The 20719-nt window shown below is 42.5% G+C and overlaps 1 protein-coding gene across 7 annotated transcripts in view; it reads right to left on the reverse strand.

Annotated features, from left to right (window-relative positions):
• LOC119973455 (plexin-B2-like) overlaps positions 1-20719 on the reverse strand; it is a 290890-nt gene that overhangs the window by 61565 nt on the left and 208606 nt on the right. For all 7 annotated transcript variants that reach the window (XM_038811623.1, XM_038811619.1, XM_038811625.1 and 4 more), the window contains 8 exons: positions 20028-20168; positions 18829-18929; positions 16694-16820; positions 15560-15719; positions 9190-9310; positions 7055-7169; positions 4082-4183; positions 3905-4000 (listed from right to left, as the gene is read on the reverse strand). In XM_038811623.1, the coding sequence (XP_038667551.1) occupies positions 3905-4000; positions 4082-4183; positions 7055-7169; positions 9190-9310; positions 15560-15719; positions 16694-16820; positions 18829-18929; positions 20028-20168 (963 nt within the window). The remainder of the gene's footprint in view (positions 1-3904; positions 4001-4081; positions 4184-7054; positions 7170-9189; positions 9311-15559; positions 15720-16693; positions 16821-18828; positions 18930-20027; positions 20169-20719) is intronic.

Genomic DNA, 20719 nt, shown 5'->3' on the forward strand with positions numbered 1-20719 from the left:
CACAGAGGACCAGACGGGCTTCGTCAAAGGTAGACAGCTTACCTCGAACATCAGGCGCCTGCTGAATGTGATAATGACCCCCTCCGGGGAGAGAACACAAGAGGTGATCGTCTCCCTGGACGCAGAAAAGGCCTTCGACAGAGTCGAATGGAAATACCTCATAGAGGTAATGGAGCGGTTCGGGCTTGGAACAGGGTTCACCGCTTGGGTAAAGCTCCTATACAACGCTCCCATGGCGAGTGTACGGACCAACAATACCAACTCCCAATACTTCCAGCTGCACAGGGGCACCAGACAAGGATGCCCACTGTCCCCGCTGCTGTTCGCACTAGCAATCGAACCGCTAGCAATCGCGCTCAGGGCAGCAAAAAATTGGAGGGGGATCCGAAGGGGAGGCAGAGAGCACAGAGTCTCACTCTATGCAGATGATCTGCTCCTCTACATCTCGGACCCACAAAGCAGCATGGACGGGATCATCGCGCTCCTGAAAGAGTTCGGAACCTTCTCGGGCTACAAACTCAACATGAGCAAAAGCAAGATTTTCCCAGTACGGGGGGGGGGGGGGGGGGGGGGGGGGGGGGGCAGCAGCAGCACTAAAGGGGCTGCCGTTCAAACAAGCCCAACACAAATTCCGCTACCTGGGGATCCAAATAGCCCATGACTGGAAAGGGATCCATAAATGGAACCTCACTAGTCTGACGGAGGAAGTAAAAAAGGACCTGCAAAGATGGAACACACTCCCACCTCTCCCTCGCAGGAAGAGTCCAGACGATCAAAATGAACGTACTGCCCAGGTTCCTCTTCCTGTTTAGATCCATTCCGATCTACACCCCCAAGGCCTTTTTCAAAGCGCTTTACAAACTTATCATGGCGTTCGTATGGGGGAGGGGGGGTAAAAATGCTAGGATCCCAAAGAAGGTCCTACAAAAAACAAAATCCAGGGGAGGCTAGCCCTCCCGAACCTACAGTTCTACCACTGGGCGGCAACAGCCGAGCGAGTAAGGGGATGGATCCAGGAGCCAGAAGCCGAGTGGGTGCGTGCGGAGGAGGCCTACTGCATGGGGACCTCCCTCCGGGCCCTCGCCATGGCAGCACTCCCATCCCCACCCAAAAAACACTCCAGCAGCCCAGTGGTGACAGTCACCCTCCAATCCCGGAACCAACTGCGGCAGCAATTTGGCCTGACCAAAATGTCGGACAAGGCTCCCATCTGCAACAACCATAGGTTCACACCAGCACTGACTGACGCAACCTTCAAAAGGTGGAGGCAGGACGGGGGGACACTGACAGTCAGGGACCTATACACGGACGGCAGGATCGCAACACTGGACGAACTGACAGAGAAATTTCGGCTAGCCAGGGGGAACGATCTACGGTACCTCCAGCTCAAAAACTTCCTACGAAAGGAGACAAGGACGTACCCACAACCGCCACGACAGACACTACTGGAAGACCTACTGGACGCAAGCATCCTAAAGAAAGGGAACTGTAGCGACATGTATGACCGACTGGTAGAAAGGGACGACACCGTACTGGACACAACAAGAAAGAAATGGGAGGATGACCTGGGGATTGAGATAGGGTCGGGACTCTGGAGCGAAGCACTGCATAGGGTCAACTCCACCTCCACGTGTGCAAGGCTCAGCCTGATGCAACTAAAAGTGGTACATAGAGCCCACTTAACAAGAAACCGTATGAGTAGGTTCTTCCCGGGGGTGGAGGACAGATGTGAACGGTGCCAAAGAGGCCCGGCCAACCACGCCCACATGTTCTGGTCTTGCCCCAGACTTGTGGAGTACTGGACAGCCTTCTTCGAGGCTATGTCCAAAGTGGTGGGGGTGAGGGTGGAGCCATGCCCGATAGTAGCGGTATTCGGGGTTTCAGACCAGCCAGATCTATTCCTGGGGAGGAGGGCGGACGCCCTTGCCTTTGCCTCCCTGATCGCCCGCCGTAGAATCCTGTTTGGCTGGCGGTCAGCAGCACCGCCCAGAGCTGCAGACTGGCTGCCCGACCTTTCGGAATCTCTCCAAATGGAGAAAATCAAATTCGCCATCCGAGGGTCAGACGACGGCTTCCACAGAACGTGGGAACCATTCATGCAATTGTTCCGGGACCTGTTTGTGGCCAACGAACAAGAGGAAGAATAGTCGGGTGGCCAAGAATCAGGGGAAAATGGACGGGAATCGGGGAAGGTAGCCGGGGGGGGGGGGGGGGGGGGGGGGGGGGCTACGGGTTCATTATGGGGGTTTGATGGCTAGCTAAGCTAAGGCCCAAATCCAAACTGTAAATAAATGTCTATAAACATGTGCCTCGGCCATATTGGGGAATGTAAAATATGTATGCCGGCTAAAGGGGGCGGCCACAGTTGTTATTATGAAGATGCTTACCTGTAAATATACATGTTAATTTTTGCATTTTTTTTTTTCTAATAATTTGTAATTTGTTGGATATAAAATATGAAAACTCAATAAAAACGTTTTAAAAAAAATAAAAAAATTTGTGTTGCCATGAAGTGATGCAAAAGGAACATTTCAACATATTTGGAAATAATTGCAGAGATAAAATCAGTTCAGTAATTGCAGGCTTACTAAATAAATACAATTACCAATACTGTAGTTTGCGCAATCTCTTTAATATAAAAAAAACTCAGAACAAGGGATGTATTTCACATTCAGCATTTCCACTATCAATACAGAAAATTAAATACTTATTAAGTGACTCAATTGCACTGTGTGGGCAGCTTTCCAAACCACTACAGCTAAAGCAAATGTTTCTTTAATGTAACCAGACAGTCATTTCAAGGATTAATAATCTATCCCTCTGCTATCTGAAAGGATCATTTATGTAATACTGGTATTTAATGAGTCATTCAAGAAAAGGATCATTGAGCATCACAAATCAATGCCACTCCAGGGAATTAATTCATCTAGGTGCTATTTGAAAATGGTAAACAAAGGAATTTTTACCTGAATACATTAACCAAGTGTAACCAGCAGGGTCCCAGAGTTGCAATATTCAAGGGACCTTATGCCCAATTTCACTAGCCACATAGGTACTTGGAATTAGGCACCCAGTGTACGTGTTTGGGGAGACAAATCAGGTGCACAGGATCACAACTGCAAATCGGCTCCCTGTTATGAGAATTTCATGGCCAAAACACATAACTGACAATAACCAATTTCTCAAAAATGCGTTACAAAATCTTAAGAAATTTAGGTCACTAAGTAGCGTCACTTCTGTCTCATGACATGTGCCCCTTATGTCGTAACTAAAGTCGTTTTTGTTTTTTTTTTAAATTGAGCTGATGAATTGGAAGCCAGAATACATACTTCAGTGCCAACAACATAATTTCGAATAAGTATCATTTTCTCACTCAAGAGTGCTATTAATAGAAATATCAATATTCCGATCAGCGAAGAAAACCAAATTAAATATTGTATGGTCTTCAAAAGTGGTGAGCAGATAAAGTGAATTCCGCAAAAGCCTTTAATATGGTTCTAATAAGGGCAGCACGGTGGCGCAGTGGGTTAGCCCTGCAGCCTCACGGCGCCGAGGTCCCAGGTTCGATCCCGGCTCTGGGTCACTGTCCGTGTGGAGTTTGCACATTCTCCCCGTGTTTGCGTGGGTTTCGCCCCCACAACCCAAAGATGTGCAGGCTAGGTGGATTGGCCACGCTAAATTGCCCCTTAATTGGAAAAAATGAATTGGATACTCTAAATTTAAAAATTTTTTTTAAATATGGTTCTAATAAATAAATGACAGGAATCAATTAATGGTTAGGTGCATGATTTCCCACAAGGAGTTCCTGACTTCATAATATCACTAGGACAAGCTTGGACACTTTTAAAAGTCGAGAATATTATCCAACAGTACAACTGAAAAACTGTTCAGTTGAATTACTAACCTTAAACATTTCACTCGAAAACCTATCTGACTTCTTTTCCACATGCAGGTTCTTATTCATTAAATTGTCAGCAATTATCAGTCTATACGCCTTGTTCTGCAAGAGACAAAAACAGACAAATTGAAGTGTCCAGCTTTTATTTTGTAGCCAAAAACATTCCTTCTTGCAGTTAGTTACCTGATAGAAAGTTAACTTCTCCCCACGAAACTCAATAGTAGCATTCGCGTTCAACGGAATTAATTTTGGGACTGGATTTTCAAATCGTGGACAATCTTGCTCCTAGAAAGAGAATGAACCAATTGAGGTGTACCATTTAAAAACTGTTTTATGTCAGATTAAAAACTCCCTCTTCAATACCATTTACTCAAAAATAAGCAATTACGTTTGAGTGGAATAAATACAACCCCACACAATGAGCTCCATTTAGATTAAGTAATGGGAAAATTAAAAAAAGGAAGAAAAGATCGCATCCTATTCCTGCTTCCATCTAACCTGCATGTCTTTGGGCTGTGGGAGGAAACCGGAGCACACGGAGGAAACCCATGCAGACTCTGCACAGTGATCCAAGCCAGGAATTAAGGGGCAATTTAGCATGTTCAATTCACCTACCTTGCACATCTCGGGTTGTGGGGGTGAAACCCACGCAAACACGGGGAGAATGTGCAAACTCCACATGGACAGTGACCCAGAGCCGGGATCGAACCTGGGACCTCAGTCCCGTGAGACTGCAGTGCTACCACTGCGCCACCGTGCTGCCCTCAGTCTCTATCATCAGTAAAGTGATGGAAGGGATCAGCAACAGTGCTATCAAGCAGCACTTACTCAGCAATAACCTACTCACAGATGCTCAGTTTGCATTCCGCCAGGAACACTCAGCTCCTGAACTCCTTGGCTCAAACATGGACAAAAGACCTGAATGCCAGAGGTGCGGTGAGAATGACTGCCTTTGACATTAAGGCAGCATTTGACCGAATATGGTATCAAGGAGCCCTTACTGAACTGGAGTCAATGGGAATCCGGGGAAAACCCTCCACTAGTTTCAGTCAAAGCTGACACAAAGGAAGATGGTTGCAGTGGTTGGAAGCAAACCATCTCAACTCCAAGCATCATTGCCAGAGGTCCTCAGGTTAGTGTCCAAGGCCCAATCATCTTCAACTGCTTCATCAATGACCTTCCTCATAAGGTCAGACGTGGGATATTCGCTGATGACTGCACAGGGTTCAGCACCATTCATGGATCCTCTGATATTAAAGCGGTCCATGTCCAAATGCAGCAAGACCTGTTATTGTCCAGGCTTGGGTTGACAACTGATAAGTAACATTCATACCACACAGTTCCAGATATTGACCATCTTCAACAAGAGAGAATTGACCCATTGCCCTATGACATTCAATGGCATTACTATCACTAAATCCCCCTCTAACAACATTCTAGAGAGGTTAACATTGACAAGAAACTGAACTGGACCAGCTGTGTAAATACTGTGGCTACAAGAGCAGGCCAAAGGCTAGGAATCTTCCACCTCCTGACTCCCCAAAGCCTGTCCACAATCTACAATGCACAGGTCAGGAGTGTAATGGAATACTCTCCACTTGCCTGAATGAGTGGAGCACCAACAACATTCAAAAAGCTCGACACCATCCAAGACAAAGCATCCGTCTTGATTGCTACCCACTTCCACCAAGGTTAACTTCCTCCACCACCGACGAACAGTGGCAGTGTCTGAAGGTCAAGAGCAGCAGATTCCTGGGAACACCACCGCCTAGAGGTTTCCCTCCAAGTCATTCACCATCCTGGCCTGGAAATATAATCGCTGTTTCTTCCTGTCACTAAGTAAAAATCCTGAAACTCCCTTCCTACCAAATCTCCAGGAGGAAATTTAGGAACAGGCAGTAAAGTTGGTAATGCCAACAACGCCCATATATCTGGTGAATGAATCATGTTTTTAAAAAAAACCAATCAGGGTTTTGATCCCTATCCAATAGTTGCCAATGGAAGGTTTATGAAAGTATCAGAAAGACAGAAATCAGCTTCAGCTTAGATGAATCAACCATCAGTGCTCACTTTCTGGTCTGACAGGTAAAGAATGATGACTTGCAAGAGGTCCCAATAGACTCCCAGCTGCCATGGAATTTCACTCCCGATGAATCACTGTCTTCAGATGAGATTTTTTTTTGAACTCTACAAAATTACCTTTGGAATAAGGACTTTTTAAAAATTAAGCCAGAAAGAGCTACAAACTGGATTGGAGTCTTGAAAATTGTTTAGGTTTAAGTCAATCTCCCGTGGCATTAAATATAGAATGTCAAGACAGAAGTGATTTTGATGAGATAGATTACAAGGCAGGTAATATGGGTCTCGGTGCACAAATACAATTTAGTCCCCATTTTAAAGTCATGCATGCTTTTCTTCTTTTTGTAATATAAATTCCACACTTACATTTAAAATAGGAACTGTCTGTATTAACTCGCCATTCTGTAATTATAACCACTGCCAAGCCAGTGGAGGCTCTGCAGAGCCTACCTGCTGGGAGGAGGTTATAATTACAATGCATCTAATTTACAATACCAGTTTTTATTATAAATGGGAATGCACAAACCTAGAATGGAAAATGTTAATAAGAAGTGCACATAGATATTATATACATATGATTAGACTATGATGCACAAGTTTTCCACATGCCAGACATCCCCAAAACCTTTCTAATTCAACAATTACATTTTACTGAAACAAAACTTTATCAACACCAGTGACTACTCCTCATGAATTACTGAATTTGATGTATATTTATTTTGCCACTCCGAGCACAGTAATCTGCCGGTCTCAACTGAGTTCTTCAATATATGGACCATTTCAGGTCACAATACGAAACACAAAAATAAGATTCCGAGCTATTCAGCTGTAGAATTTCAATAGTATCAAGTTACTAGTTTCTTATATGAGCTAAAACAGTCTAACGTTAACTCTGGGCATTCACTGTTCATATAGCTTAATTTCATTCCACCAGGACTAACTCAGTACTGCTACATGGCGCTTCAACTGGGATTTTGAAATCGCCCTTGCAACTGTTACCTTGCTTGAAAATCAAATTTTATGCCACTTGTTTTTACCTTGCTTCGCATCAATTAAGACAATAAACCAAACCCATACCATTTTACTTTGAACAATGTTTGATTGGGGTCCGTTCCCAGCTTTGCCATCTTTGCACTTGTGTTCGGAAATATCCCAGTCACAGGTCCACTTGCTCCTCACACAGGAGTCACACCTAAATAGCAAATGTATGTACATACATAGATCAAATTATTGAATCACAACAAATATCATGTCCCTGATTAGCACAGTTGCTCGTTAATCTGAAGCTTCCGAGCCCAAAATTGAATAAGAAACGCCCCTATTAAAAAATAAGCGAAACACTATGAATGGTGAAAATCCAAAATAAACACAGGACATGCTGGATATATTCTTCAGGTTTGGCAGCATCAGTGGAGTGGGAAACACAGTTAACATTTCCGGCTCCTGATCTTTCATCAGAATCGAAACAAAATATAGATGCAACGGGTTTTAAGCAAGTACAACAATTGGGAAATTAACATACAACTATTGGACTGTTACAAGCACCAAGCTGGTCATTATGGCCTTTTCAGAGAAGGAACTCTGCCGTTCCTGCATGACCTGGCCTACACATATGACTCTAGATCCACAGCAATGTGGATGTTTGCCCCCCGCAATGGCCTAGCAAACCATTCAATTGTATACACAAAGATGGCTCACCACCCTCTTCTCAAAGGCGATAAGAAATGGGGAATAAATGCTGGCCTCGTCAGTGATGCCCACATCTAGGGAACTAATTAAAACAAAACCTTTACCTTAGGGTAACCATTGGAAACATGGAGCTACCAACTACCTTTTAACCTTTGAGTCGTATGTTCTACCTAGCCTGCTCCTGCCAATGCATTACCTCATTTATTCCTTGCTGACTCCTTGAATTCCACTCCTAGCCATTGCTCTCCGCTATGACCCTCCGAGTTCAGCCACTTCCCCTTTCCAGCTTTGAATCACAACAATCGTTGTCGTGTTGGCTCCGCTGAGGTGATGGCCTGAGGACTTTGTCGAGCTATTCAGTGCCTCTACAATGCGCTATCTTTCACCTCCATACCTCCCATTTTCTCGTGTTGTCACTGACCATTCCCTTTGCAACTGCTGCACTAGCCACACTCCTACGTCGTATACTCCTCTTGTTCTTTAATTTACTAGCCAGGCTGCACCCGAAAAGCAGTTCGCCGCGGCGCAGCATGGCTAACAAAAGCAGGGAGACCCTGCTCCCGCGATCTAACTGGCTTGCAACGCCTCGTGAGAAATAACGCAATTGTGGGCAGGGTGACTTTTTTAGCAAATCTGCATATTAAAGCGAGACAGCTAGTCTCACTTTAAAGTGCAGATTCCCGAGATACCCGAGGCATTGGTATCTATCTCCTTCACCTCGGAGACTTCGGCTGATTTTGTCTGGTCCTGGTTTGTGGCTGATGCCACCTGGGCACCCTGGTAATGCCACCTGAGTGCCAGCCTGTCACTGCCAAGGTACCAGGTTGGCACTGCCAATGTGCTAAGCTGGCACTTTGTGCATTGGTGCCCGGGGGGGGTGCCCTGTGTGGGTGTTGGGGAGGGTATGGGGGGCTGGGGATCCTCCAATAATGTGTTGGGGCTGGGGGAGGGGGTCGCGTCAAGGGTCTCGGAGATTGGGACGCCATCAATCTCTCGCTGCATTGAGGAGCTCTGGCAAGTGGAGGTATGGGCAGCCTCGGCCCTGCGTCCCCCACTGAGGCCCCCTATCCAATGCAGGTGGAGTTTTATAATTGCGAGCACTGGGTAACACGCGGCTAAACGTGCTCACTATGTGATTTTGTTCCCTTTTAGTTAAATCGCGCCCAAGAATGACAGAACGAGCTCAAAAGGCCGAGTGGTCTACTCCTATTCTTTATTCTCATGTAAGCTTGTGTGGTCTTTTTCCAGTTTAGGACAGTGCTTAGTTTCTCTATTGTTTGCATGTTCACGCAGCCACTGAATGTAGTGACTTAGTTACTAATTGGTTAGTAACCAAGTACCAATCATTAAAAGTACTTGCACATGGGATACCTTCTCAGTTTCTAATATCATAAAATATTTGCACATACTGTTTAGCTCATTTTGGTCTATTACGTTACATTAAAATAACATATCAAGAGGTTCTATATAAAATATATCCCAACTAAGTTTGTCTATTTCCTATTGGCAGGGAAAATACTTACGGAATATTTGGAAATAGGGTTGTGGTTGCGTGACAGTCATAAAATGAGTAGTTGGCCTTTGTGAAAAGTACTGATTTTCCTCCACTGACGATGTTCAGTTTCACCTCAACATCAACATAATCTACACAGAAGAAAACCCACATTGGTTTATTTTCAATACTAATTTTAAGAGTGATCTAAGCATTTGAAAAAGGAACACTTTGTACGTTACAAGAGAAAACAATTTGTTGCCTTGCATCTTAAACTGGGGAGGAGAATAAATCCATTATTCATGATTACCTCCAAGATAAAACCCACAAATGTTCTCAAAATTTCCGATTTCTAGTGTATGCAGCTCAAAACTCATCAAATACTCATCTACAAACATAATTAAGACCAGAGGTTTTCCATAATCAATCAATAATGGAAATTTAAAAAATGTAAAAATTGCATAAATTGGAAAATTGATTTAAACGGAAAATGTTGGAAAATAAACACAAATTGTTAGAAAAAGGACAGGCAACAATCTGATGGAGGACAAAGTATTATTCTATTTTTTCTCTTTCAGTTGAATTTCCAACGTTTTCTGTTTGTACTTTATTACAACAGTCCTTGCAAAATCAGACAATGAATAAAAATAAACACACGATGGAAACATTTTGTTTTCAATGTATTCTGCTATTAGACCACAAGACGTAGGAGCAGAAGTAGGCCATTCAGCCCACTGAGTCTGCTCCGCCATTCAATGAGATCGTAACTGATCCGATATAATCTTCAACTCCATTTCTTTGCCTTATCCCTATAACGCTGGATTCCTTTACTGATTAAAATTCTGTCTATCTCGGTCTTCACCCAGCCTCTACAGCACCAAAGAATTCGACAGATTCACTCCCCTCAAAGACATTTCTCCTCATTTTGGTCTTAAATGGGTGATTCCTTACTCTGACATTATGTCCTCTGGTCCTAAACTCTCCCACTAGTGAAAACAACTTCTTAGCATCTACCCTGTCAAGCCCTTGATAACCATAAATGGCTCAATAAGGTTCTCTCTTATTCTTCTAATTTCCAATGAGTACAGGCGCAACTTACTTAACCTCTCCTCAGAAGAAAATCCTTCCATACCTGGGATCAACCCAGTGAACCTTCTCTGGACTGCCTCCAATGATAAGGGGACCAAAATTGTTCACCAAATTTCTGGTGTGGTCTAACTAGTGCCTTGTATAGTTTTAGCAAGACTTCCCTATTTTTATACTCCATTCTTTAAAGGTCAACATTCTATTTGGGTTCCCAATTACCTGCTGAACTTGCATGCTAGCTTTTTATGATTTATGCATAAGGATCCCCAAATCCATCTGTGCTTCAGCTGTCTGCAGTGTTTCACTATTTAAATAATATTCAGATCCTTTATTCTTCTTACCAAAGCACATAACTTCACGTGTTCCTACATTATATTCCATCTACCATGTTTCTGCCCAATCAGCTGACCTGTCACTACCCTTCATCCTCCCACTCACCTTCCCACTTATTTTTGTGTCATCCGCAAACTTGGCAATAGTACATGTGCTTCCCTCGTCCAAGTTATTGTATATATTGCAAATAATTGTATCCCCAACACTGATCCCTGTGGCACCCCACTAGTTACAGATTGCTATCCTGAAAATGCCCTTCTTCTCCCAACTCTGTCTCTCAGCCAACCAATCCTCTAGTGGGCAGCACGGTAGTTAGCATAAATGCTTCACAGCTCCAGGGTCCCAGGTTCGATTCCCGGCTGGGTCACTGTCTGTGCGGAGTCTGCACATCCTCCCAGTGTGTGCGTGGGTTTCCTCCGGGTGCTCCGGTTTCCTCCCACAGTCCAAAGATGTGCGGGTTAGGTGGATTGGCCAGGCTAAATTGCCCTTAGTGTCCTAAAAAATAAGGTTAATGGGGGTTGTTGGGTTACTGGGATAGGTATACGTGGGCTTGAGTAGGGTGATCATTGCTCGGCACAACATCGAGGGCCGAAGGGCCTGTTCTGTGCTGTACTGTTCTAATTCTATCCATGCTAATGTAGTACCCCACCACCATGGGCTCTTATCTCATTAAGTAGCCCTTTGTGCGATATCTTATCCAATGCTGTTTGGAAATCCAAACATATTACATCTACTGGTTCCCCTTTACCGATCCTGCTTGTTACCAGCTCAAAGAATTCTAATAAATTTGTCAGGCATGACTGCCCTTTCATGAAACCACGCTGACTCTATTTGATTATATTATGCATTTCTAAATGCTCTGCTATTCCGTCCTTTATAATGGACTCTAACGTTTTCCCAATGACAGAAGTTAAGATAACGGGCCTATAGTTATCTGTTTATTGTCTCAATCCCTTTTTGAATAAGCGTGTTACAAGAGCAGTTTTACAATTCTCTAGGACTTTTCCAGAATTTAAAAAGAGTCTTGGTAGGTTACTACCAGTGCATGCACTATCTCTGTAATTACTTCCTTTAATGTCCTGGGATGCAACCCATCAGGTCCAGGGGGCTTATCGGCCTTTAGCCCCATTAGTTCCCCGAGTATGTTTTCCCTGGTGATTGTTATTGTATTTATTTCCTTCCCCACTTATGCTCTTTGATTATTTAATATTTTTGGAATGTTATCAGTGTCTTCTGCCATGAAGACTAAGACTATTTGTTTAACTTCTTTACCATTTCCTGGTTCCCTATTATTATTTCCCCAGTCTCATTCTTTAAGGGGCCTATGTCCACTTTGGCCTCTCTCTTCCTTTTTATATATTTATAGCAGCCATTGTTGTCCATATTTATATTACTTGCTAGTTTCCCCTCATAGTTCATCTTCTCCCTCAATTTTAGTTTTGGCTATCTTTTGTCGGTTTTTAAAACTTTTCCAATCCTCTGGCTTATTATTAATCTTTGTCACATTATGTTTTTTCTTTCAGTTTAAAACTGTCTTTAACTTCCTTGCTTAACGGGCAGAATGGTGGCGCACTGCGGCCTCACGACGCCGAGGTCCCAGGTTCGATCCCGGCTCTGGGTCACTGTCCGTGTGGAGTTTGCACATTCTCCCCGTGTTTGCATGGGTTTCGCCCCCACAACCCAAAAATGTGCAGGGTAGGTGGATTGGCCACGCTAAATTTCCCCTTAATTGGAAAAAATGAATTGGGTACTCGAAATTTAAAAAAAACTTCCTTGCTTAACCATAGTTGATTTATCCCTTTCCTAGAATCCTTCTTCCTAATGGAGATATATCTCTATTGTGAGTCATGAACTATTTTCATAAGTGTCTGCCATTGCTGATTAATCATCTTTCCTGCCAAACTCCTTTCTCAGTCCATTCCAGCCAACTCTGCCTTTCTTTCTTTATAAGTATACTCATTTAAGTTTAGCACAGTTGCTACTGATCCAGGTTTCTCAATCTCACACTGAATGCTAAATCTGGCCAAGTTATGATCACTGTTTTCCAAGGGATCTTTTACTCGAGATTGTTTATTAAACCTGCCTTATTACACATTACCAGATCCAAAAAGGCCTGATCCCTGGTTGGATCCACAACATATTGTTCTAGGAAACTGCCATGAATACACTATGAATTCTTCCTCATGGCTGCCTCTTGTCAATTGAATTTTCCCAATCCACAAGAAGGTTAAAGTCACCCATGATTGAAGTACTGCCTTTTTTTTTTACATGCCCTCATTATCTCCTGATTCATTCTCTATCCTACAGTATAGCTATTGTTAGTGGGCCTGTAGATTGCTTCTGCCAGTGTCTCATTCCCTTTGTTATTTCTTACCTCTAACCATATGGATTCTACATCTTCCGATCCAAGATCATTTCTTGTTATTACACTTATTCCATCTCATACTAACAAAAATACCACACCATCTTTTCCTTCCTGCCTGTCCTTATGAAAAGTAACATACCCCTGAATATTTAGTTTCCAACTTTGATCTCGTTGTAACAACCTCTCTGCAGTGACTATAAGGTCATACCCATAGAACATAGAACATAGAACAGTACAGCACAGAACAGGCCCTTCGGCCCTCAATGTTGTGCCGAGCCATGATCACCCTACTCAAACCCACGTATCCACCCCATACCCGTAACCCAACAACCCCCCCCCCTTAACCTTACTTTTTATTAGGACACTATGGGCAATTTTAGCATGGCCAATCCACCTAACCCGCACATCGTTGGACTGTGGGAGGAAACCGGAGCACCCGGAGGAAACCCATGCACACAGGGGGAGGACGTGCAGACTCCACACAGACAGTGACCCAGCCGGGAATCGAACCTGGGACCCTGGAGCTGTGAAGCATTTATGCTAACCACCATGCTACCCTGCTGCCCACTAAACTCAATTTGTGCCGTTAATTCATTTATTTTTTGCCGAGTAACACGTGCATTTAAGAGCCATTAGTTTGGCCTGGATATCATTAAAAAAACATTTTTGACCCTATTTGCTGCTTTAAAAAAATGTTTGTGCACTCTGTCCATTCCTGTCATTCTCTTGGTATAATTACCGTGACTACCTTGTAATGCTTCCATATCCTTTTGCTTTGTAAGGCTCCAGAACCACCCCTCTCCTCCCCACCTATTTAGTTGACAGCCCTCTCTACTTGCCTAGTTATGAAGTTTGCAAGAACCCGGGTTCCCAGCACTGTTTAGACGTGGACCGTTCCAACAGAACAGGCCCCACTTTCTCCAGTGCCCCACAAACTGAAATCCATTTCACCCACACCAAGCTTTGAGCCACGTATTCATCTCTCTAATTTTATGTACCCTATGCCAATTTGCACGTGGTTCAGGTGATAATTCCAAGATTATAATCTTGGGAGGTTTTGTTGTCTAATTTAATGCCCAGCTCGTCAACTCTCTATGTAGAAACTCTTTCCTCATTCTAGTTATGTTGTTGGTACCTGCATGGACGTCCCCCTCCAACTGCAAGTTCCACTCGAGTGCAGAGCAGGTGTCCTGAGCCCTGGCACCGGACAGACAATACAGACGCCTGGATCCTCACTCCTTGCCACAAAGATCAGTGTCAATCCCCCCCTCACTATACTGTCCCCTACTACCACTAGCTTCTTATGTGTTTCCCCCCCACTTGAATGGAATCCTGTACCCAGCCAGCTCAACCATCCTGCAGCCCCCAGTCTCATCCAGACAAGCTGAAAGAACCGCAAACCTTTTGGACAATTACAGTGGCCGACACTCCTGCCCTCTGGGTCCCCTTACCTGCTTCAGCTGCAGGCACACCCACCTGTCCCGGACCACTTTCCAATCTGGAAGATTCAATTGTAAGAGGTGTGACCACCTCCTGAAACAAAGCGTCCAGGTAACTTTCTCCCTCCCTATGTGTCGCAGTGTCTGCAGCTCAGATTCCAGCTCAATGATTCTGGGCCAAAGCTGCTCAAGGGGCAGGCACTTAATGCAGGAGTGATTGCCCTGGATAACACCAGTATCCATGTGCTCCCACAAGCTGCAGCCTTGACAGAACACATGGCCTGCCATACTTAATAATCACTTGATCATTTTATTCAATTATTTATTTTCTTTCAGATGATAATAAATCTCATCACAAACTGCAAGACAAATGTAAACCTTGTGATATGAATACTTGTTGCATTAATCTTGTTGTGGTATCTTCTGCAGCATTTAGTTTTATCAAAACCAAACTTGATCACTTCCTTTTGTGCTAAACCTCAACAAAAAAGGAAAATCCCTCTTCCGTGATTAAATATAAGCAATAATAGTTCGCAAATATGTTGGGCTGAATGCTCCGGTTCCTCAGGCGCCCGTTTCTCGGTAGCGCACTGTTTATTGGCAACATAATTCTATTTTTCCACCGCTTATGAATTATAGTTCTCATTCTTGCCACCCCACGATGCCAGGAAACCCATGGGCAGGGGAGCGCTGCCAACGGGAGAAGTTAATCACAAAGGCCAGAGAATTCTAACCCTTCTCTCACGCAGTACCTTACAATTGGTTGAGTGAAGCACGCCTAGTAATCAGTCTATTTCAGTACAGTGACACTCTATTTTTGTCTAGAAGTCTGCTCCCAATCATCATTATTCTTTCCTTTTTCATTTTAAAACATTTTTAAAAGAAGAGTACCCAATTCTTTTTGTCATTATTCTATAAATTCTCCAAGCATTTTTAAAAATGATCTATGGAAATTGGCGCATAGACAAAGCAATTTATATTTTAAACATTGCTGCACAAGACTATGACAAAGACTATTTTTGTATATTTTTGTGTGGCATAATGAGGAAAGATAACTTGAAAAATTGAAGCTTAATCCTGCTATTACTATATCTGAATTCCTAATTCCAATGTTCCCAAAAATACGTTTTATTGGGAAGTTCCTTCAAACAAGTATATCCTTTCATAGGAGAACTCACCTTGACCTGAAGGGGTAGAAACGATATTATGGACACTTGGGAACAGACAAGTAACAGATTCTGGTGAACGTGCTTCATGATCACTTTTGATATTATTAAAAAAACACTTTATATGGTCTTGGTCCGTTAAAGCAGGCAATAGATCTATGTTCAGTTGTACCTAAATACAGGAAAATGAAAATATAAACGATGCAAAATGATTTTGCTTCAAAGACATGTTACCAATACATAAAGCTCAAAACAATCAATTCAAGAATATCTTAAACTTTATTTAAATTTTTCAGATGGTATTAGTTCTATACAACTATTAGAAATCGCATTTTACAATCACAAACTTGAGAAATTATTACATTTGCTGCATCAAAATTTGGTTTAATCAGCAATTCTGAGACTTCAGTCCAAAAACAGAATGGTCAGAATAAATCTGATTGCACCGTTGTTTTTGGTCCCCACCTATTTGGATAATGCGGCACAATTATCAGGAAGAATGAGTGCAAAAGGGCAGCACGGTGCTGCAGTGGGTTAGCCCTGCAACTGCATGGTGCCGAGGTCCCAGGTTCGATCCCGGCTCTGGGTCACTGTCCGTGTGGAGTTTGCACATTCTCCCCGTGTCTGGGTGGGTTTCGCCCCCAAGACCCAAAGATGTGCAGGTTAGGTGGATTGGCCACACTAAATTGCCCCTTAATTGGAAAAAATGAATTGGGTAGTCTACATTTATTTAAAAAAAAGAAAAAAAAAAGAATGAGTGCAAATACCAGGCATCCTCTAATTGGTCACTTTTGCCATTAAATTAAGAAATATGGACCAACCATGTTGGAAACTTTACATCCACACAATATTGTACATATGAGACAAAATCATTGAACCAATGAAATATTTTTTTTTTTTTAATTTTATTCAAGTTTTTCAACAACAAATTTTCTCCCCACAGTTAAAATAGACAAGGTGTGGTTCTACACTGAAACAAGAACTCCCCCCCCCCCAAACAGAATAATAAATAATAACAAACAACAATACAAGAAAGAAGAAAATAACAAGCCCACCGTCGCAAAAACAAACCCTCTTATCCAGCCCCGAGCCAATGAAATATTAATCCAACTTTTGACACTGCAAACTACATGTAATGAAGCTTACCAGGCCGTTTTCATTTCGACTCATATTCTGAGGAATAGCACTGGTAACCATGGGACATCGTTTGTCCAGACTCCACAACCAATGATATTTTTCATCAGCCTTTGTACAATTCGACTTCCTGGAACAACTGATCAGACAGATTATTGATGTAAATAAGAATGAGTGTACTAGCCTATACTTATCTGGAAATGCAAAGTGTATTTGCTGTTAGGGCTGCACGGTGATGCAGTGGTAAGCACCGCTACCTCACAGCGCCAAGGACCCGGGTTCGATCCCAACCCTGGATCACTGTCTGTGTGGAGTTTGCACATTCTCCCCGTGTCTGAGTGGGTCTCACCCTCACAGCCCATATTCAAGCTTAGTATTTAATCACAACATCTTGAACTGTATCTTTCTCTTTTCAACCTTGGTATTACAGGCCTTTCTCCAATTAAAGAAATAAATCAATTTTGAACAACTACATAATTCTTGTGTTAAACAGAATCACAGGTTATTTATTTCATTCTATAAATATATATACATTACTGGGAATCATAGGAAGCTGTGAAAATCGAATATAAAGTACGTACTGAATTCTAGTTATTTAGTTTTGAATGATGTGCAAAAGTCCAAAGGATGTGTAGGTTAGGTAGACTGGCCATGCTGAATTATACTTTAGTATCTAAAGATGTGTTAGGTTATGGAGTTGTGGAGATGGGTTGGGGGAATGGGTTGGGGGAATGGGCCGAGGCAGCGTGCTCTTTCAGCGGGTCAGTGCAAACTCGATGGGCCAAATGACCTCCTTCTGCACCGCAGAGATTCTATTCGAGGAGTACATAAAGGAAATTGGTATTGGACCCATTTTCAAAACCGGAAATGCAAATATCTTCTACAAGTGACTAAATTGATCTTTCCACCCCCAAGCCTCAGGTTTAAGGAAGGAAATAGCCTTTTTCCTTTACTAAACATTACTCTGAATATGCAAGAGAACATCAGTGGTTGCTGATTCGAAGAGGAGCAACGAGGATTACACCGGGATACTCAGTTCAATCCTTGAGGAAACTCTCAAGCTTATCATGCTTTTGCTGCAGAGAAAGGAAAATTAGAATAAAAACCTAACTTTTGAAACATCGGGAAGCAAGCTGCTTGATTACTTCTGAGTAAAGAACCTCGGGATATAAACTCAAAATTACCAAGCATCAGTCAAACTGAAGCTAGGAAAGAACTGTCCAGATGTTTTATAGACACTCGTCATAGTATTTGATGCTGTGATGTCCTTGGAATGAGAACTGGATAAATATGCAAAGGTGAAGCAAAACAAAAACCTGTAGCTGCTGTAAAACAAGCAATAAATATTGGGAGACACAGCACAGGTCAAGTAATCGTCCGTGGACGGGGAGCTGAGTTCATATTTTAGGTGAGGACCCCACATTAGATGGAATGCCACACATACACAATGGAGAACATGATATTTATAAGAAATTAAAATAAAAAAGACACATAGGTAATTTTGTAGCCAAAAACAGTGAGTTAATGGGCCAAATCTTGGGATGTGTGCTACTAGGAAAGACGTTTACTGCACCTTTATGCTCAAATATAATTTGTCTTCATGAGGGCATGTGTTATGTACATCATTATGTGGACTGGTATATCAGGCAGCATTCATATACCAGTACTGAAAATGATTACACAGAAATTACAATGATCATTTTGTGTTAATATTTAAACCTCCACATGAGCAGCATCCTTCTGGAAGAAAGCTCTCTGATTTACATTTGACTGAATCAAGGCTAACTAACTGCTAACTGTTTCCATCAATTTATTGGGGAGTCGGGGCAGTACAGTGGCCCAGTGGTTAGCACTGCTGCCTACAGCATTGAGGAGCCCGGGTTCGATCCCGGCCCTGGGTCACTGCCCGTGTGGAGTTTGCACATTCTCCCCGTGTCTGCGTGGGTTTCACCCTCAGAACCCAAAGATGTGCAGGATAGGTAGATTGGCCACACTAACTTGCCCCTCGATTGGAAAAAAAAAATTGGGTAATCTAAATTTTATTTTTATTTTTTTAAAATGTATTGGGGTGTCTGTTCTACAGAATGAACACTCGCAAACAGGAGCTTGAAAGCATCAATTAAATACTCCCGGAAAACAAAACTTACATTCCTTCCATTGCACACCAACCACAATAAGGATCTCCAGATGCAATGCAAGACTCACAACTTTTGTAACTGTCACATTCCTGGACTGGCAGACGAGTGATCTGAAATACAAGTTTTCAATGACAAAAAAATGAAATTCTGCACTCTTTAAATAGAGATATTAAACTGGTAAACAGAATTATTATTCACTGCATAATTAATTAACTGCAACAAGAAATCTCAAAACATCCTTTATACTTTTGTTTTGCAACAATTTTCACACCACTGGTGCGTTGGGAGGGGGGAAAAGGGCGATAGTTACACTAAGAGAAAATAGACAGGTCTCACTTCATTAATGACTTCATTGGCTGAATGCGATGTGCATTCCACAACAAGCACCTGGCGCTGAGAGAATGATAAATTACATGCTGTGGCAATACTGTTCTTAAATCATCTTCTAGGATACCATGATTACTACAATGTTTCTGATTAAAAGTTGGCTCTTTACTGTTGGAGGAGGTACTGCTAGGAGTTTTGTGAGGTTTCATCACATATAGTGTCCATGGCTCTGGCAATGTAATCAAATATTTATCATATATGGCAGTTTTCTTTACTGGCAGCCCACAGAACCCCTCGGGCCTACCCATCTCTCTTGCCGATGGCTTCACACACTGACTAAACTATTTTATAATATAGACAATGCAACACTTTTATTTAAAAAAAAGAACCAGGACAGAACAAATTCAAATAGATGTGTCTCAAGCTGAAAATGTACCTTTAACTCAAAAAAGCTATCAAATGTATTCAAAATAAATTCATCATGCCCTGCCTGCAACAGTAGTGGACTTGCCAACACTAAACGCATTCAAATGGTCATTGGATAGGCATATGGACGATAAGGGAATAGTGTAGAGGGACTTTAGAGGGGTTTCACAGGACGGCGCAACATCGTGGGCCGAAGGGCCTGTACTGCGCTGTAATGTTCTATCTATCAGATGCTTGTATCTGAATTGAATGACTTGCTCGCTTGCCTTGGACAGCTGAACTGGATGGACAAGAACTACTGGTCCCGTATCAAAGGAAACTATTTTCCAGCAAGCATAGTTTTAAACCAATATGTAATGTAAAGTAAACCCATAATATGATTAATGCAGGCAAATGTACGTTTTTGGGAAAAAAAACATGACTCAATCGAACGAGAAGATAAAATAACATGTTACCTTTTTCTCAGTCATGACGTATAGAAAATCTCTTTTTGCATTGAAGAAAAGGTCACTGTTCACCTTGCTGCCCGGGGTCATGGAAACTATCTGATATTCATCAGCTGTTATGTTCAGCAGCTTTGTTCTGCTCAGGAATACCTATAGGATAGTGAACATTTATAGCTGTTGTGCAAGAAAGTGCATGGAAATGTCACACTCACACAATCACTTGGCACTAATAAAAATAAACTTCGCGATTTTGGGGCTGTTTATTCTGTTGCTTTCCGAGTAAAAATATATCTCCTATTACTCAGATACTTCAGTGTCTGATAAAATGTAAATTTTATAAATATTGTCACAACATTAGATTGGATTTGTTTGTCACGTATACTGAGGTACAGTGAAAAATATTGATCGGCATACAGTTCAGACAGATCATTCCATACAGGAAAAGAAAATAAATAGGGCAAATACAAAACACACACTGTAAATACATAGACACAGGCATTGGGTGAAGCATACAGGAGTATAGTACTACTCGGTAGAAAAGATTCAGCAAAGAACAAAGAAAAGTACAGCACAGGAACAGGCCATTCGGCCCTCCAAGCCTGTGCCGACCACGCTGCCCGTCTAAACTAAAATCTTCTACACTTCCTTGGTCCGTATCCCTCTGCTCCCATCCTATTCATGTATTTTGTGGGAAGAGATCA

Source organism: Scyliorhinus canicula, chromosome 11 (genome assembly GCF_902713615.1).
Source record: "Scyliorhinus canicula chromosome 11, sScyCan1.1, whole genome shotgun sequence".
NCBI classification, from domain to species: domain Eukaryota; kingdom Metazoa; phylum Chordata; class Chondrichthyes; order Carcharhiniformes; family Scyliorhinidae; genus Scyliorhinus; species Scyliorhinus canicula.